This window comes from Puccinia triticina, chromosome 15A (genome assembly GCF_026914185.1).
Source record: "Puccinia triticina chromosome 15A, complete sequence".
Lineage (NCBI taxonomy): Eukaryota > Fungi > Basidiomycota > Pucciniomycetes > Pucciniales > Pucciniaceae > Puccinia > Puccinia triticina.
In genome coordinates this window covers 1,152,189-1,171,683 of record NC_070572.1, presented here as the reverse complement: position 1 = coordinate 1,171,683, position 19,495 = coordinate 1,152,189, and the positions used below count along the sequence as shown (strand labels likewise).

The 19,495-nt window shown below is 46.3% G+C and overlaps 3 protein-coding genes across 3 annotated transcripts; 1 reads left to right on the top strand and 2 right to left on the bottom strand.

The window, feature by feature from the left end:
* Window positions 1–213: 213 nt before the first annotated feature.
* Window positions 214–2,818, bottom strand: PtA15_15A129 (uncharacterized protein; the record flags this gene model as incomplete). Its single annotated transcript, XM_053163304.1, has 9 exons — window positions 214–327; window positions 475–968; window positions 1,028–1,134; window positions 1,201–1,328; window positions 1,387–1,458; window positions 1,527–1,693; window positions 1,765–2,200; window positions 2,259–2,363; window positions 2,429–2,818. 9 exons carry the CDS (start codon window positions 2,816–2,818, stop codon window positions 214–216), a joined length of 2,013 nt encoding a protein of 670 aa, XP_053027293.1.
* A 449-nt stretch (window positions 2,819–3,267) lies between these two features.
* PtA15_15A128 (uncharacterized protein) lies at window positions 3,268–4,017 on the top strand (the record flags this gene model as incomplete). The annotated part of the gene is made up of 4 exons (XM_053163303.1): window positions 3,268–3,297; window positions 3,361–3,477; window positions 3,576–3,898; window positions 3,996–4,017. The coding sequence occupies 4 exons, from the start codon at window positions 3,268–3,270 to the stop codon at window positions 4,015–4,017; spliced, it is 492 nt and encodes a 163-aa protein (XP_053027292.1).
* Window positions 4,018–10,079: 6,062 nt separating this feature from the next.
* PtA15_15A127 (uncharacterized protein) lies at window positions 10,080–10,280 on the bottom strand (the record flags this gene model as incomplete). The annotated part of the gene is made up of 1 exon (XM_053163302.1): window positions 10,080–10,280. The coding sequence occupies one exon, from the start codon at window positions 10,278–10,280 to the stop codon at window positions 10,080–10,082; it is 201 nt and encodes a 66-aa protein (XP_053027291.1).
* Between the last annotated feature and the right edge of the window lie 9,215 nt (window positions 10,281–19,495).

The following is a 19,495-nucleotide window of genomic DNA, read 5'->3' as shown; positions in this document are numbered from 1 at the left end:
GCAGCCGTGTGCTCCGAAAGCGGCTCTCTGCATTCATCATGGATCTGGAAACGGTCCCTGAGCGCGTGATTCCCGCCGACCCCGTCTCTGCTGCCACTAACTGAGGAAGAGCAAGTCCAACCAAACAACCCCCCCCCCCCCATAAAAAAAAGCAAGTACATAAATTAACCGTTAAGAAGATCATGTGGTGGATTGAGAAGACCGGACAAAGAGCTATGGGGACGACGGGCGGCCCTCCTCCCCGGGCGGCGGCAGCGCGTGGAGGATGAGGGCATCAGCGTGGCGAACGAGGGTGTCGATAGAGTCCCTGAGCGCGGCGATTCTGGTCTGGAGGCCGCGGAGATTGGCGTCGAGCGGGGCCGGGGGAGGGGGGTCGGATGAGCGAAGAGGGGGGGCGAACGGGGGGAAGGGGGCGAGGGAGTGGGGGCGTCGGAGGGGCGGGATGGGGGCGGCCTTCTTGGCGGTGGAGCGGACGAGCCGGTTGAGCAGGATGAGCTGGTCGATGTGGCTGAGCGGGACGGCGCTGCCGTCGGGCCTTGTGAGCAGTCTGACGGAGCGGGCGGCGGTGGCGGGCGGCGGGGGGTCCAGGGGGGTCGAGCTGTGCGGCCAGGGCGGCTTGATGGGCGTCGAGAACCGGTCGTCCCGGGCCCCGCTGGCGCTGCGCTTGATGCTCGACTTCAGCTTCTGCCGGCTCGACGGCCCGCCGGCGTCGTGTGCATGGTTGAACGCGTCCGGGTCCCGCGGCAGATACGTGAACCCCGCGACCTCCTCCGCCTCTTCGTCGCTGCTGGCGTCGTCGTCGGACGAGGAGGAGTCGGAGGGGTCGACGGAGGCGCCGGGCGAGGAGCCGAAGAAGGCCGAGAAGTCGAACTGCGGCTCGTCTGCGGCGCCCGGGTCGGCGTCGAGACACACGCTGTCGCCCACCCGATGGATCTCGGTCGCCGCGCGGACGTGGCCCGGCACCGGTTCTATTCACACGCGCTTGGTCAGTGTCTGGACGCGGGGAGAGGGGCGGGGACGGACTGACGGCGCTGGACGTCGGCCCACTCCACGCCTCCGAACCAGGCGTGTCTCTGGAGCGCAGCCAGGCCATCAGGCCCGCATCCGAGCCGCTCTTCCCGCCGACAAAGCAGCCTGAAAGCCACACACACCGTCAGCCTCTGCACCGCCCGTGAAACACGCGAGCGGGAGCCGACATACGCCTTCAGGAAGCTCTGGAGGCCGGGGGACACTGGCGTTGGGCCGTCGGCGGCCGCGGCCAGCTCCGGCAGCCCCGGCCCCATGCCGGGGCTCCACCCGTCCCGGACCGCCGGGACCTGCAAATACGACTAAAAGACAGCCGCCGATTAGGCTTCGAAGGGCAGAGGAGAGTGGGGAAAGACACACTTGGTGGGCGACGATCTTGGCGTACGTGTCGTTGATCGACGAACAGAAGAACGGCAGCCGGCTGTACACTAGCTGCTCCGCACGCACACACCAAAAGAGTCAGCCAAAGGAAAGGAGGAGAGAGGGGGGGGAGGACGGACTTCGAAGAGGGAGACGCCGAAGCTCCACAGGTCGATTTCGGGGCCGTAGGACGCGCCGGCGTCTGCGTCAGGATGGCCGTCCGGGTGGGCCGGGCCGAGGGCGGTGGTGGCCGCGGAGTGGGACAGGGTGGCGATGGTCTGGGAGAGATGGGCCTGGAGGACCTCGGCTGTGTGGGCAAGAAGAGATCAGCAGTGCGGAGTGTGTGTTTGTGTGTAGGGGGGAGGAGTGAAGACGGACGGGCGATGTAGTCGCAGGTGCCGACGATGACGACGCGGTAGGCGGGCGGGACGTGGAGGAGGGCGGAGAGGGGGTTGCGGACGAGGGGCGCGGCGGTGGCGAAGTCGGAGAGGAGGATGTGGCCGTCGGGGTGGTTGATGAGCAGGTTGCTGGGCTTGACGTCCCGGTGGCAGAAGCGGTGGGCGGTGTGGAGCCAGTCGAGCGCCGCAAGCACGTCGATCGCCCACGCCTGCAGCTGGCCCTCGCCGATCGGCCGCCCCGCCAGCCGCGCCACATGGTCCGCTAGCGACCCGCTCGCACTGTACTCCAGCACCAGATGCAGCTCGGTCTCTGTTTGGAAAGACAGCTGCAGCTCGGGCAGCCGCTTGATCGCCCCGGCGGCGCCCGAGGCGCGCGAGAGGAGGAGGATCGAGAGCTCGGTTTCGATCGAGCTGTACTGTGCTTCGGCCGGCTCTTCAGTGCGCTTCCGCTGACGGTTGGGACGGGATGCTCACCTGCTGGATCCTGCGGGAGACGCGCTTGGAGACGGTCTTGAGGATGTAGAGGTTCGTCTGGTTGAGGCTCTCGAGGCTGGACAGCCTAGTCCTGACGAGATGGACCTGAGCAAGGATCGGAGTAGTCAGCGGGGATCGAGCAGCAGCAGGAGCAGCAGCGAGTCGCTCACGGCGCCCGACTGTCCGTCGGAGATCTTGCGGAGGAGGACGAAGTCCTTGGCGGGGTCGATCTGGGCTTGCCGCGTGCGTTGGAGCAGCCGCTGCTCGGCGGCGGCGGGGGCGTGAGTTCTCTGTGCGCGTTCGAGCAGATATCCGAGGTGGGGGCTGAGGGCGAGGGCGTCGTCGGAGTGGATGGCGGGCGGCTTGCGGTGCTGGTAGGCGGCGAGGGCGTGCGTGCTGGGCGGGAGGGCGGCGAGCAGCCGGGTGAGCAGGCCGTGGCGCTGGGTCCATGGCTGGATGTGCTCGGCCTGCGGGTGGGCGTGGGCGGGGTGGGTTTTTGGGTGGAGCTGCTCGCTGGATGGCTTGAAGTGCACCCCGCGGCTGTTGCGGGTCGGATCCATGCACCCAAAACTATACTTTGCAGCCGAGAAGTATGCTGTACTGTTCATGACTCACCCTCAGGTTTGGCTCGAGGGAGTGTAAGCTTCGAATATCCATTTGCAGGCAAGTTTTAACAATCCGATTAGCTCGTTGAAACCACCGGCACCAATCTCGCTAGCTGCCAGAGTCGGAGGAGCACATGAAGCTGTGTGCCCCCAAACCAACAACTCCTTCTTGTTGGTGCTCCCTCAGCCAGACCATCCCTGACTGACACCCCTTTTGATTGAGGAGAACTCTGCGTGAGACCCTCATATACAGCTTCCTGTCAAGAGAATTGATCTTGGACTTTCAAATTGGAACTTGATAGGATTCAGCCAGCGCCAAGACACAACACACACTAGGAAAGAGGTACTAGCTGCTTCCATCCCTTTCGCAAACCAGCGTCTGTTTCGAGGAAATTCTGGCAATCATGGCTGTCTGGCTCCTATATCTCCTCATAGTTAAGCACTCTTCTCCGATGCCCTGGTGCACCCCACAAACCTGACACCCAATGGATCTCTAGCTGATTGGCCATAGCTTACAAAGCGAACACCTGGTTGGCCCGGGGCAGATCCACGACGCAGCAGTGCAAGGTGCAGAGGCGCCCATTCATGGCCCCTCCAAAGCACTCCAAAATCAGGTCAGCACTGTGTGGAAATCAACACTATCGAGCGTGGAATATCCAGAGATCCGGCCAGGGGCTTATAACAAAATACGAAAATCGTCCTGTTTGAGCAGTTTGAGCTGGCCATTCCAATCGGCAACTGCCAAGATGGGATGTGCATTCGAGAGAAAGCCCCGCAAGTGCCGGGTGACGGGCCCGGCAGTGGCGACAGATCCGGCGGCGAGGCCGGCGACACTGCCATCGCCATTGCTCCAGCAAACACAGATGCGGATCATGGACAGACTGAAAGACTCTCCACGGCCCTTCAACAGCAGACTCCAAACACCCCCGCCACCCGGGGCCATCCAATCAGCAAACCAGCTGCTTGGTGTATGCTTGGTTCTGCAGTGGTGTTGATGGCAATGTGCATCGCGTTTATAGTGCTTGCGGCTAGGAAGTGAGTGTTCTGGTCTTCTAATCTTATGGGATCCCTGACGTCTCACTTGGATTCATCTCGCAACTGCTGACTTATTGTCTATCCTTAACCATGGAAGACAAATAAAGTTTTATGTCTGAAGTGTCCATTTTCCCTTCTCACCATCTTGATCAACATTGAACTGTCAGCCTTGTGTTTCAGTTCATCCATCTATTCTCATATATAGTTCTGTTAGACTCCCACACTTTATATAGGTCATAGTGTGAAGTAGCTCTCAACCTGTTTGATAAATTCTGGTTCTCTTGCCTGTCAAAGTTCTCTGATAGAAAGTCATTGAACTCTCTAGTTTCTTTTGCTTAACTCATCCCAGAAATCTTGTTTAGGTTTCTTGGTAGCTTTTATCTATTATCAATGTCTTCCTGATATAAATTCTTCCTTGTGCCAGGAATTTTGTTGTGCTTCAGAATTGCTGCCTTGACCAGTTTCTGTCCAATACAACCAAAGCGACTCTGTGCATGACAAAATACAACCAGGGCTCACTGAAATCTCTCATTGTTCTCATCTGTGTCAACAAAATTGTGGGGGTTTGCAGTTGTTCTTTAGTCCCAAGTCCCAAAATCATTGCTTGTTCTTCTCTCAGAAACCCCACCAGGAAAAAAACAATAGTCAATTAAAGACAAGTGACATTCTGCAACTCTGCTTCCAGCTCCAAAGCTATTCAATTCCTTCTCTGCCTGTAGATTTAATAATATTCACTGGTGGTTTAAATAAATAGTGCATTTCCCACTGGCACAGCTCAGGTTTCACATATCCTGCTCAGTTTGCAAATATTCTGCTCAGTTTTCATATGTTCTGCTCAGGTTGCAAATATTCTGCTCAGTTTGTGTCAGCTGGCTACTATAGCAGAGCCACCGTAACATAAAAATAAAAAATAGTATTACATATGAAAGAGATATTATTACACTCTTACACATGTAATACCATAAAATAAAATATAAAAATAATTACCTATGAAAGAGACATTAGTACTGTCTCTTACATAACTAAAAATCTGAATATTATGTTATATTCTTAATCTACACCCAAATTAACCTAGGGTACCCCACTTACAGGTACCCTTAATTCTCACTGCTTCATTGTGTAATCACCCAATTAGAATTCACAATGTACCCTCGAAGTTGAGCAACCTGTATGCTTGTATACATATGTACATATGCTTATAACACTTCAATAGCCACGAAACTGAAGTGTAATGTTTAGTTTAGAAGATAGCCCAACTCAGGTTGAGTTAACTCTAAACCCGCAGGCTGCGCGCTATGCCTAAAGACGGCGCAGAGCCCTAAAAATGAATGAAACCCTAAGAGGGGCTACCTGTACATTACAGCACGCCCACCAGGGAAGTAATGACATCAATTCTGCCCCTCCACGTGAAACACTACACACATTACATAAGCTGTACATATGTAATGATGTCACATGGATGCAAACAGAATATTCCTGACGCATTAAAACAATTCAATGCCTAATGCATACACAGTACAGACCAATTGGGAAGCACTGTGGCCCATTTGAATAAATGTGAGACACGTAACAGCTTATCTGCCTGGATGAGGGAATCCTGAACTGTAGGCGCCCACAAATGGCCAGTACATATTCCCAAAGAAGACTAGCTTCTATGGCGCCATCAGCCAGGCTGGAAATCCGCCTGAAGGCGCCCCAAATAGGCTAGTACATCTTCCCAAAGAAGAATTAGCCCTTGTAGCGTCAGCAGCCTGGCCAAAAAGCGCCCACAAGTTGGCCAGTGGCCCTGTAGCTCCCCCAGGCGCCCCAGAGAGCTGCCACGGGTATTTAAAGGGCCCTCTGGCCGCCCCAAAAGGCCTTTCCTCACGCTTTTACATACCTACTTGAATTTACCCGCCTTCAACACGTGCTCAATAGCCTGTTTCTAGCCTGGTAAGTCCCTTAGTAGTTGTTTTTAGCCTCATTTTGTCGCCAGAAACTGCCCAGTGTCCACCAAGCCTTCAGAATCAACCTCTTCAAGCGCTTTCAACTGCCCAGTTTCTACCCTGAAGAACCTCAAGACTTTAAGGGCTTTTTACTAGTAAGTTCAAACCCCTTTCTCTTGAGATTCTTCGCCATTCCTTGCTGGGATTTAAACCACACCTGTTTACAGGCCCCAGTGTTTGCTTTTGAGGGATTAAACACCCCTGATTTTATCAGGCCCCTCTTTATTTAATTATATTAATTTTGTTAATATAATTACGCCATTTTTCATATATTTTACGCCATAATTACCAATATATCATTGGAATTATCCCTTGGACTTTTGTCCCAGAGTTTTATACTCTTTTATACTAGTTTTGCACCACATGTAGCTAGAAGGAATAGTCCTTGGCATCACGGAGGCTGACAGTTTGCAAAAATTCCGCTCAGTTTTCACATATTCTGCTCAGTTTGCAAAAATTCCGCTCAGTTTTCACATATTCTGCTCAGTTCTCACTGGTTCTGCTCAGTTCTCACTGGTTCTGCTCAGGTCTCACTGGTTCTGCTCAGTTCTCACTGGTTCTGCTCAGTTCTCACTGGTTCTGCTCAGTTCTCACTAGTTCTGCTCAGTTCTCACTGGTTCTGCTCACTTCTTACTGATTCTGCTCATTTTTCACTAATTCTGCTCAGTTATCACTGATTCTTCTCATTTTTCACTAATTCTGCTCAGTTATCACTGATTCTTCTCATTTTTCACTAATTCTGCTCAGTTATCACTGATTCTGCTCAGTTATCACTGATTCTGCTTTTTTCAGTTGTTCTGCTCAACTTTTAACGGTTCTGTTTACTTTTCCGCTTTGACTCAGTGCTCACTGGCACAGTTCAGTGCTCAATCTGGCAAAACAGAGTTTTCACTCTGGAAAAAATTAATGTTCACTCTGGCACAGCTCAGTTTTCACTCTGGCATGGCTCAGTTTTCACTCTGGCATGGCTCAGTTTTCACTCTGGTGACAGCTCATTTTTTTGCTCTAGTATAGCTCAGTTTTCAAGCTGTTAAAGCTCATTAATCAATCTGGTAAAGCTCAGTGTTCACTGTAGGATAGCTCATTTTTCATTTTAGTGCAGCTCAGTTTTCACTCTGTTATAGCTGAGCCATGGACTTTTATCAGAAGGAAGGCAAGGTAAATTGAGGACAGTGGGAATACATCAAAAATTGTAAATGTGAACTGCAGGTAACAAAAAAACAGTGTTTGAGTGTTTTCACTGCCAACTAAAATTCCGCATAGAATTTTCTTGAGAGTCTAGTTTTTATTAAAATTTGAGTTTATTTTTTCAGTTGGCAGAAAACTATTGGCAAAAATGGAACAATAAAATCTTATATGATAATCATGAAAGTGTGATTTTCAAGATTTCCAAATGACATCTTTGAATTTGAAGTAGTGGGAAATTCAGTGCCCCAAAAGGGCAACTTTAAATTGTCCTTCTACCTAGAAAACCAAGCTTTTTTTTTATTTTCTAATGCAGAAAATGCACGTGAGAGCTGTTTCAGCGTGCAAGACCCCGTAGGGATAGCTATTTCTCCCTGCTTTTTTACCAAGTTTACATATGCCACTGCCTTCTTTGAGTTTCAGTAGGAGTTTCACTGGGAGTGATAACCATTACCAGTTTCTTCTACACTTGGCATTTTTCAAACATGGAAAAAATCAATACAAATTTTGAGGGAAGTTTTGGATTGGATGATACTCTCAAAGAGCCTACCAAAGTAGCTCGCTGAATCTACCAGTAATATCTGTCTCAAGGCGGACAGCCAATTGCCTTGGTTGAACTTGAGCACCTCCAAGTCCAAATCAGAAGATTGGAAATTCTCTCATTTGATTTTCCTTCCAACCACAGTCAAACCATCACCTTTCTGTGTGTTTATGAACTGATCAATTAAATTTGAAATCTGTGTGATCCTTACATAAATCCCAAAGCTTAAACATAAAAAATTAATCTCTAACCCATTAAACATAAAATTCAAAGGAAAATCCAATAGATCTTGTTCAGCTACAAAAGGCAGGACAAAGTATAGAGGTGCTGCTTTCATCCCTTACTCAGAGTCAAACCATCATCTTTTTCCAAGTGAATTTTTACACATCTTTCATAATGGATTTGTGTGTATTATTTCTCATAGTTGATCATTTTTCAACTCATTGTGATTCCTGATTGCAAAAATTTCCACAAGGCTCACAACTAATGATTCAATCTCCAGTTCATTGGAAATACCTTACAAATGGAACATGTAATCAACACTGCTCAGTTCCAATCCATGACACAGCACAGGTTCATCCCGTTGATCAATCCGACTTTCAAAACCACTCAAATCAGGTCAATGGACCACCTCCCACTGTAAGTACAAATTTTCTTTCTATAAGCTAGATCAGCTTTAAAATTTCAAACATTGTAGGGCCTGAAATATGCAATTTTCCTTTATGAGCAGGCAGAGGTAATCATTCCAATCAGTCAAGAAAAAATGTGTAGTTGTCCCAAAATCCTGGAAATGTCCATTTGCAAACACACCAATATTCCAAGAACCAGTGTTGGATCCCTTAACACTGCAATTCCAGCTGATTGAAAAATTCAGAGGGATCTCTTAAGAAAAATGTTAAAAAGAGAGAAGATTGTCCAGTTTGCTTGCATACACGTTCAACTAACAAACAAGAACTTGAAGCTTGCCATCACATATTTTGTAAAACATATCTTGAAGGGTGGGAAGAAACCGGGGCATCTACCTGTCCAGTTTGTTGAAAGCCCTTTACTCCGTTGAAGCCTGGACTGATTGCTTGAGTTCCTGGCAGACAATTTGTGGCAACCACTTCATCAGATGTTCATGAAACGGTCAGTATGAAAGCAAAATACTTTTGATAGCACACCAACTTCAAAATTGACACATCTAATCCACACAGGTCCAGCCATTGAATAAAAAGTGTGCTTGTTGCCTGGTTTCTAGTTTATTGTTGCTGAACTCATTTATCATCACAATGATAGTGCTTCTGCTCATGCAGTAAGTTTCATAGTTGTATTTTCTCATTATAAAATCTCAGTTCAACTCATCCTTTACTAACTTTTTGTGCTTCTTCTGTGCCCCCAAAAATTCAAGCCGTATACATTAGACAGTAATCTTCCCCCTAATCATCTTTATCAGCAACCATGTTAGCAACCTCCCTTTTTTTCAATCTTCAGTCAATTGATATCCAATTACTGAAGGATCCAATTGTAACATGGCACAAAATCAGGCCCACAACTAGTCTAATTAAATCTTTAGAGTCAATTTTAAGGCCTTTACACCAGGGGAGAATTTGACGCACTCTCCAGAGAGTGCCTGACTGTAATTGTTCTGGGTATGGTGTCAGTCGGATGTGTATTAGGAATGATTGATAAATTATTCAGAAGTCAATGGGAAGTCTGTTATGATTTATGAGGAAGAATCAAAGGACCTCAAGCAATTTTCTATAGAACCATTTCATTCTTTAAGTATAACTCAATTCCAACATATAATGAAATGATAGTTACTCAATGCCCAAATATTAATCATTTCTGGCAAATTTATGTGGATCAATTTTAGAGATGGCCTCTGTGAAACCGGGTACTTGCTGCCTTTTTTGGCCAATCCTGGACACCTGCACCCAAAACTGCACCTGCTGGGGCAGTTGCAGGGCTTACTCGCAGGTACCTGCACAGGTACCTGTGACTCAAAAGCCGCTATTGCAACTTCACACATTGGCTTTGATTTGCATGTCAAAATTTCATTTCATGTATGTATCTTGGTCTTATGTGTATCTTGGTCATATGTTTATCTTGGTCTTATGTATCATGGTCTCTCAGTCCAATGAAAGAACTTCCCTGCCTGTAGTCCCCTTCCCCTTTGCTTTGGTCTTGCATTCATCGTTTTTCTTGTTCAGATATACTCATTGAGCGCCAAAGGTTTGATTCTGTTGTTCTTTGAAAAGAAAAACAGTGCCATACCTCTGCTTACCAATTCTGGATCAAGGTTATGTTGCCTGGCGGAAACACATTCTCTGACAAAGTTGAACGTTTTTTCAACATCAACAGTTGTTGTTACATGTGTAGACCTTCATTTGTCAGCAGGGTGATCATGAAAAAAGTCAGGAAATTTGCCTGGGCCGAGAGTCATCTGAGTGGTTGCTTTCTTGTAGAGGGTGAGATAGTCATCCGGGTCTCACTCGAGGACGAGTTCGTAGAGTTCGAGTGCTTTGGAGGCTTGGCCTGTCACTAGGAGTGTGTTGGCCTTGGTGATCAGTTGCGAAGTGGGTAATTCGGATGAGGAGGACGAATCGGAATAGGCCATCCGGGCGAGAAGAGAGATGACGGCGAGTAGGAGCAGGGACTTGGTCCGGAATGGAGGATGGAGGGCAGTCATCGTGGTGATATAAGATACGTTCGAGTCGAAGGAGAAGCTGGGTGGGAAGCAAGAAAACTGGGGAAAAGGGTGTTGGTGGCCAGGCTCAGGACGGTCAAGAGAGGTGGCTCTTTATGTTCTCCGGCTGTTACAGGCGCCTGACAGCCACCGTGACAGCGCCCCGACCGAATACAGCCCAACTCCACGTCACTGCTCAACCATCGCCAAGCAGTTTTATCCAACTAGCATATCTCCATACGACTTGTTTCATCCAGCCCTCCAGCATCGCCTCGACAACCACAACCACTCAACATCCAAAAGAAACCACTGGAATGTTCGGAGTGATCTGTTGTGGATTAGTTTGCGGCCAGCTCTGGGGCAGCTAGTGCGTGGGGATGTTCAATCAACACTTTCAAATATATATTTATCTTGGTAGGTATCATCTCTTGCATACTTGACACTGCTAGGAAGGGGCTTCATGATCAAAATTTATAAAACTGAAGTCAAACCTATTATAAGGTTTTGAAGCATCAACAACTTTAAAAAGGTAGAACTTGACAAGTATAATCCATGCTGTAGAAACCCCTGCCAATTGTTTAGGCTTTCCAAATTTCTAAGATTATGTTGTTGAGAGCCTTCAATCATGAAACCTGCCAATATACAGTTTTGACAGATCTCAACTTCCTAAATCTTATTCACTCATCTGCTGTTGGATTTCAAGATTTTCTTGATTTCTATGATGGCCAGCTGGTGGATAGACCATTGTCATTTCACCAGGGGGGAATGTGTGGCACTTCCTACAGAGTGCCATACCGTAATGTCTTTCAGTAACCTCTCATGAAGTCAACTGCTTGTGCATTTGTAACTAATTCCTGAAGAATTGTTAATCTAATGTTGAACTCATGCTGATGTCTTGTCTAACAAATAACCAGGGGGGAATCTGTGGCACTTTCTGTAGAGTGCCATTATAAGACAGTAGGTGAAAGACAACAGAAATTCAATCTACATTAACATCACAAACTATATGTTTTGTTCTACAGGCCGCTCTTAATTGGTTTTTGTAAGCCACCAATCACTTTTTGAGGATCACATTTCCCCAGCACAACAACCACCATCACTTTCTTTTTTGAGTGGAAAAATCCAAGTTGTTTATGTTTGACGTTAGGTGAGCATCCAAGCAGTGTCTTATTTCATCATCATGAGATTCAAAGAAAAAGAGGAGTACCTCACATGTTTTGCTCAATTCCAGAACACTTTGGAAATCACAAAATCAGGGTCCCCCAATGATTTCAAAGTGTTCATTGGTAGTTCAATGGTGAAGATCTCTGGATTTTCTGGCATTCTGGAATTCAAGATGGGAATCCAACCAACCAATGTCCATTCATTCACATTACCATCCTTATGAGGTTTTTGTTTGAATGGGAGATCTCACATGGGACATATGAGAAAACAGGAATTATCCAATTAGCTGTAGGGCTCACCATACTTGGTGTGACTTTCTCAATGGAAGGTATTTGAGATTGATAAGCTTTTCTTGATAAGAATCACATACCCTACAAGCAACACCCCCTCAAATGCAAAGATAACCATACACCAGCTTCGTGCCACACAAGCATTTAACATGGTGGCAGCATTGATTGGGGTGGGGAACACAAAAACACAACCTCTTTTGCATCTTTGGCAGGAGGGCTGTGCCTTTATTGCCTAGTCCCTTTGTTATTGGGCAAAATCTACTTTGACCTTTGCAGAAATTTTGATTTTGAGAGGAAAGGTCATCACATGCAATCTGATTACGTCCCCAGGCAGAAATATTCACTCAAATTTTTGTATCACTATCAGAGGTCAAGGGAGATATGATTGTCAGAAACATGCTCATATTCCATGTGTTTATATTAGATGTGTTGATTTTGTGATTTACTCCTGGCTGGGCCCAATGTCCAGCACAGGTTCCAGAAGAAGCACCTCTAGAGACCCCATAAAAAGTGCCTCGCGGGGGTCTTGGGGGAGTCTTCCCCAAAGCCCCCCGTGTTGCTGTGTGATGTTTGTCCACCCTGACGTTCGCGCAAACCTCACGGTGGACATTAGACACCTTTTACCAACTCCTCAACTCCCCTTCTGCCTACGAGCTAGATATTCTCTTGTAGAGGGGGTGAGGCAGCGTGGAGGAAGGCCAGGACTTTTCCAAGCCTATCGGCCTCAGAGGAGCCTGGCAAGCGTTCCACATCCCTAGAGATGGCACCAGGTACCCTTTGCAGGTACCTGGTGTCCGTCAGCAGGTACCTGCTGGACTTCAACAGGTACCTGTCGGCGAATACGGGTGCGGGTGTCCACCATTTTGTGCAACAGTTCCCCGCTATATACCCGCCCACATCACCAGAAGCTCGCCGAGAGGGCCTCCTCTCGGCAAGCTGGAATACAAACACAAGCTTGCCAAGAGGGATTCCTCTCGGCGGGTTGGTATACATACACCAGCTTGCCAAGAGGGATTCCTGTTGGCGGGCTGGTATACATACACCAACTCGCCGCGAGGGCTCCCTCTCGGCGGGTTGGTATACATACACCAGCTCGCCTTGAGGGCTCCCTCTCGGCGGGCTGGTATACATACACCAGCTTGCCAAGAGGGATTCCTCTCGGCGGGCTGGTATACATACACCAGCTCGCCAAGAGGGATTCCTCTCGGCGGGCTGTCATACATACACCAGCTCGCCAAGAGGGATTCCTCTCGGCGGACTGGTATACATACACCAGCTCGCCAAGAGGGATTCCCATCGGCGGGCTGGTATACATACACCAGCTCGCCAAGAGGGATTCCTCTTAGCGGGCTGGTATACATACACCAGCTCGCCGAGAGGGATTCAGCCCACCAAGAGGAAGTCCTCTCAGTCTCGGTGTCTTGGCGAGCTGGTGTATGTGTATCTCGGCGAGCTGGTGTATGTGTATCTCGGCGAGCTGGTTTATGTGAGAGGGCTTATTGGTTGCAAAAAATCTCTGCACCCGCGGGTACCTGCCGCAGGTACCTGGGTACCTGCTTGCAGGTGCAGGTGTTGAGAATATGACATTTTTAAGAGGAGGTACCCGCACCTGTGGCGGGTACCCGGGTGCAAAGTGCCATCTCTACTCCAACTGATCACTAATTCAACATCTGATCAACAGATCAGTTTTTCATACATTAGACTACAGTTGCTGTTGGGATACAGTAAAAAGTTACACAAGAGTTATGGTTAACTGTACCATGACTTCAGTCCCTGGGTCTGATGGAATTACGGTGTGGCACTCTGTAGGAAGTGCGACACATTCCCCCCTGGTGTTTATCCTGAATAAATCTCCTTGAATTTAAAATTGGGACTCTGTACAGTAGAATGTTTGGGGTCCTGTGGGAAGCAGATGAGGAATATTAAATGGAATAGAGAAAGAGGAAGGAAAGTGAAACTCAAGGCCCTAGAAATTCAAGAAAAATAGGAAATGTTTCTCCATGATCTTGTACATCTTTTGGTCCTGTAAAATCTATCACACGATTGCACTTTGGTGACCCTAAAAAGGATTGAGAAAAAAATATTTCTTAAATATCTATAGGCCAAGGTTTTAACTGAGTGAATCAGCCTCTCCCTTGTTGGATAAATGTTAGAGATGGCACTTAATACCTGGGTACCCAAAAGGGGTGCGGGTACCTTCCCAAAAAATTCAAGAATCTAGACATCCACAACCACACCCACATGAAGGGTGGCAGTAGGCAGGTACATGTAGATGTAGAGTTTTTTTTTTTTTTTTTTTTTTGCCACCAATTAAGCAAGGAATCCCTCCCAGAGATCTTCTCTGATTATACCAGCCCATCAAGATTAATCCTTCTTGGAAAGCTGGTGCATGTATAGCAGCCTGGTGTGGTGAAGTGGTTTATGTTTTATAAAAGTCTGCCAAGTGGAATCTCTCTTGGTGAGCTGAAATATGTATACCACCTCTTTGAGTGGAATCCCCCTCAGCAATCTTTTTTTATTGATATGATTACTCTCAGCAGGATGGTATACATACACCAGCTTGTCAAGGGGGATTCCTCTTGGTGGGCTGGTATCCATACACAAATTCATGTGTAGATATAAATATGCATTTTGGACCAGCTATAATGCATGGGTTTATGGCAGGCACCTGGTCCAGTTAACTGCTGGTTTTTTGCCCTCAAATGTGTACACCAATCTATTATTTCATATAAAAAAAGCCAAAGCACCCGCCTGCAGGCTGCAGGTACCTACCCTTGGCACCCAAGTAACTGCCTATGGGTCCTGGGTGCAGGTGTCCAAAATCCTGGAATTTCAGGTGGTAAAAACAGATTATTTTTTTTACAAAGATGTTCAGAAATAAGATATTTTGGACAGGTAAACACAAAAAAAATCACAAGTATTTTCTCTTGATATTGTTCAATGTGATACATTCAAGTTTGTCTCAGGCAAGCCTGACTAAAAGGTACAACATAAGGGCCATGAGAAGATTTGTTAAGATAAACATGTAGAATAACAATGATTTTATACTTCTCAAGTTTTCTAAAGCATCTAGCTCAACTTTATCTGATTCATCTGCAACATGATTTGCTTGTGTTTGAGTACCAAAGATAGAATTAACACTTCCTGTTTGTCAAATCACAATTTTTTTGTGTTGAGAATGGTAAGTAGGGTTGTTTGCTCTTTCATAATTACGCTGTGGATGTACTTGGAGGCCAAAATTTTGGTGCTCACCTGTGTTGAGATAGAAGCTGTTGACATTGTTGTCACTTGTTTTTAATTTGTGTTGAAAATTTTGATGCCCTGCCTCTTTCTTTCCTCTTTCTGCATCACAAGATGTTTCCTGCTCTAGTATTTGTTTGGAATATATTTCTGGAGAAGAGTATGTGCTTCTTAATTTAGAGTGGATTGTGGGGGTCCTTGTATTGTACTTTATTTTCCTATTGCAAAGCCCAGTGTTTGGTGAGTTAAATCCCTTTCTCTGAGACCACAAACAATCACAAATAAAATTTAACAACATGTTTCACAGTAATTGTTTCCAAGATTTAATTTTCATAGATAACTCACCGAGAGAAGTGAGCTGTGATCCCCGTCCAGAATTGAATGCTTTGGGTCAATGAAAACTGATTTTTCCATGGAAGACTGGATAACTTTGCCTCCCTCAGTTGACTGGGTTAACTTGAAGGAAGATAGTGCTTCGCATCCGGCAGTGGGATCTTGCCAGGATCTCTCATTTTTAGGTGCATTATTGAGTGAATCCATGGCACCATATCCTCCGAAAAGCTATTAAAGATGATGATAGGCTGTCAGTCCAAAATTCCCCCAACTGTACTATTTTGTTGATAGATAAAGCGGAGAGACCGGGCTTAACTATTAGGTGAAGAATTGATTGAAAAAACATTTTCAAATTTTCAAATACTTGATTGTAGATTGAAATTATATGCTGGATTCAAGGCACAATCAGACAAGATGTTTTAGTGCCTTTTCCTATAGGATTGAGGGAAGAAGCTATCAAGTCATCGGATTGAATCCACAAGTTGGTTATATCTCTGTGAAAGAACACGAGAAAGGAGGCTGTTATGAGGGAAATCGGGCTGGAAAGAATGCCGAGTTGCTATTAACCGCAACTTTTGCGTGCTTTGTCTATCTATGTTTTGACAAACTGCTCGATTAGTAGAGAACTGGAAGGTTGATGACTGCAGTTTGCGACTAGAAAACTTCGAAGCTATCCCGTCACTGGTCAGAATGAGGATCTCGGACGAGGAAGAGCTTGAATAGGACTTGCGGTCGATTTAATGTTCTACGTCCTGTAGCGTTTCTGAAAGGCCCGATGAGGCGCAGGGGCCCACTGGGTCGACTTGAGTATCACGCTGCGTAAAAAGAGCACGTTATAAGGCTTGTTTCATTATACTTGTTTTCCAACTCGGCCTGAAGATGAAGTGGGCTGCAGCTATGTATAAAAACTAAAACATAATACTACTTCCCCCACCTCTGATAGCAGCAAATTGACAGAGTTTTGACTTCATAGTATTACCGTATTCTTCTCATGGAAATATAGGCTTAATTAATTTATCCATTCTCTATTGTATTCAAATTTTGACATGTTGATGGGTTTCTTTTGAAAAGACATGCCAAGTTGATGATCATGAAATATTGGAGCATGTTTCTTGGTCGACTGTTACGTGTTTGGAGATCTCTTGTCACATCGAAAGCCGGTCGCAGCATCAACTGCTGTGTCGTCTACCTAGCATTGATTCTAACTGAACACTCGCTTCGGAGGGCCGTACCGCCTGGGCTGGCGTGAGCCTCTGAAGCCTCTTTCAGAGGCTCGCTTCGCGAGGCGCCTTTGGCGCGCCGGGTCCTCCGGCCCCTGAAACGAGGGGATTGTGCTAAGCTAGTGAAACAAGGGGATTGTGATAAGCTAGGCATTGATTGTTCTCAACTTTCACCCACGACTTTAGAGCCTCCCCAGGGCCCGAATTTTACTGCTTGCAAAAACCGGTCATGACTGCGCTATCTTGCGCTATTGTTGCGCTACTTTAGCACCAAGCGCACTTCCTGCGCTGACACATAGCGCTCCAGCTCTAGTAGAACTGAACTCAACGAAGTCCCTCGCTGCTGCGGGCGTGTGTTTTGCAAAGCGAGCCTTCAACAGCCCTTGGCAGGAGGGACTCGCGCTGTATTGCCCCCTTTTGCGGGGGCAAGATTCTAAATTTAGGTGGCAGGAGTTTTCAAACTTCTATAATTCCTTTCTTCCATAACTTTATTTGGAATAAAACTACTTAGGTGAAAGACTAGCTTGTTATCCAACCTACAGAATTTGGGTAACTTCACAATGTTCCTCCCAATCCAAAAAAATCTTTAAATACACCCAAAATGAGGATTTTGTATAGAGAGGGTCTGTGCTCACCAACTCAGTTTCCACAGTTTGCTCTCCACCAGAATGTAGAGGGGATCAAGGGAGATGTGAATTTTTTTACTCTTTTCTGCAGCATGTTCCGATGACATTGGAAGACTCCCCCTCAAATCTGTAGGGGGCTACAAAGTGATATCTGCAGCCTCTGGGACTAGATTTCCCCATAAAAATCTGCACTACAGGCTGCAGATCTGGCTCTGTAGGGGGCTACAGAACCAAAGGGAAGCCTTCCATTGAGCTAATATAAAAGGATTGGATGTGGTAGGTGAGCTGTAGAAAAAATAAACCCACTACCTTGAAAATCCATTCTTGGTGCGCAAGTTTGGGGAGCTAAGGGGTAAGTCCCTCCTGACAGAGGCTTGCTTCGCGATTTCACCCCAAATTCTGAAGGGTTTTGTTGAGTTTGTAGTAGAGTGCTGCTGCATTAGCACGCTACTGGAATGTATTTTTTGCTCCACCACCAACAAGCAGCCCTTGCACTACAGAGCAGAAAAACACAGCGGGACAAAAATGCTCTGCACAATCCACAGACCAATGCTTTCACCATTGTTGACACCAGGTGTTGGGTTCTGGCTTTTTGGAAAAAAAACGCGGGTAGGTACCAGCAGTGCAATCAGTACCCGGGTCCATTTCAAAATTCTCTGTCAGCCTTAGAGTCAGCGCAGCTGACCTAAAGTCTGCCTTTTCTACCATTTTACATATGAATTACTTCTTATCCTTTTAATCTTAAGAGTTACACTTATTTTGACTTCATATTCTGTTTTCTGATGCAATTTTAACCCTAGTTACAACTTACCATTTCTTTGTAACTTCACTCCTTCCCTGAGTTCTTGAGTTGCAGCGCGCATGCGCAGTTGTGACGTGTAAGCGCAACCAGGCGCGCCAAACCACATATACATATGTAATTACATAAGCAAACTGTGAAAAATTTTGAAGCCAGGTTCTCCCTTGCCTGAGGAGGATCTACAGACTTCACACACCCAGAATCACACCCCCAGATAGCCCAGGATCACCATCAAAGAGGATACCACGCTCCCAGTATACCTACCGTCACAGGTGCCTAGGATATTGACTGTAATTAGTATCACTCTTTCACTGAACCTTGACTATCTCAGAGGTAAAACTCTGTGTCTCTTTATTACTCTCTCTTTTTGCTTGCTTTTGCCCAATCTTTGTTCACAGGTCTGCACATATCTTGACATCATCAACCAAAGGATTCTGCTGCATCATATCCTTCTTTTTCTGTGGTTTTTGTAAGAAACAAACCACATAGGTTTCCCTTTAAAGAAACTTGACTTTCCAGAGGGAAGTCTAAAAAATTGTGGCTTTATTAAACTTGTCTAATCCAGGAGCCCTCCACATCACCAGGGGAGATATGTTCCCACTCCCCAGGGAGTGCCTTACCGTAACTTTTTTCCATAACTGTGCTGGAGGCCTTTGGTAAAGCAATATTGAATAGGTATGAAAAAGACTGGAAGTCAGCGTGGAAATCAGTTGGAAATCATCCTGAAATAAACCATAAATTGCCAAAAAATCATCCAGAACTCATCTATAATTCATCCAGAACTCATACAGAATATAGTCCTTTCTTGGCTCCATGACCAGTGTGTCCTTTCCATGGAGATGTGAAAGGCCCAGCCTGTGATTTTTTCCCCCTCATGTACTCGCGTACATCAGGGGGACAATTGGTGTCTCAAAACAAATTTTTTACTTTTCATGTGGCTGTGAAAGGCCCATCCTGTGATATTTCCACCTCAATGTACGCGCGCACATCAGGGTGACTATTAGCAAAGTGCAAAAAGGTTAACTTGCATGTGCACATGTGAATTTTGAAAAGCAAAAAAATACAAAATTCACTAGATCATTTTTGTGAGGAGGACAGGATATATGGCCAAAGTGAATTGGCACCGCAATCCAACCTTGACTTAACTCAGACTTTCACCCTATTAAAACAGTTTTTTGTCATTTTTATCAGCCAAATTCAAATTAATTCCCGCATTTCCAAGAAAATGGGTTTCAATTTCAATGACTGCAACATTACCACATTCCAAAAATCTAAACCCAATAATACCAAGTCGACTTTTAGTTTAATTTTGTACATCAGGGCATATAATGTGAATTACAAGAAACCCATTTTTTTGGAGGAATTACTTTTGAGAATGGGAATTTTGCTTTGCTATCCTTAAAAATCAGTAAGCAGGAGCAATTGATGAGTTGGACTTTGGTGAAATATCATTTCATCATATTTCTTCCTACAGTTGTACATAGAAAACAAAAGAATTCTACACAACATTGTGTTGACTTCCAAATCAATTGTGACTGACTTTTCA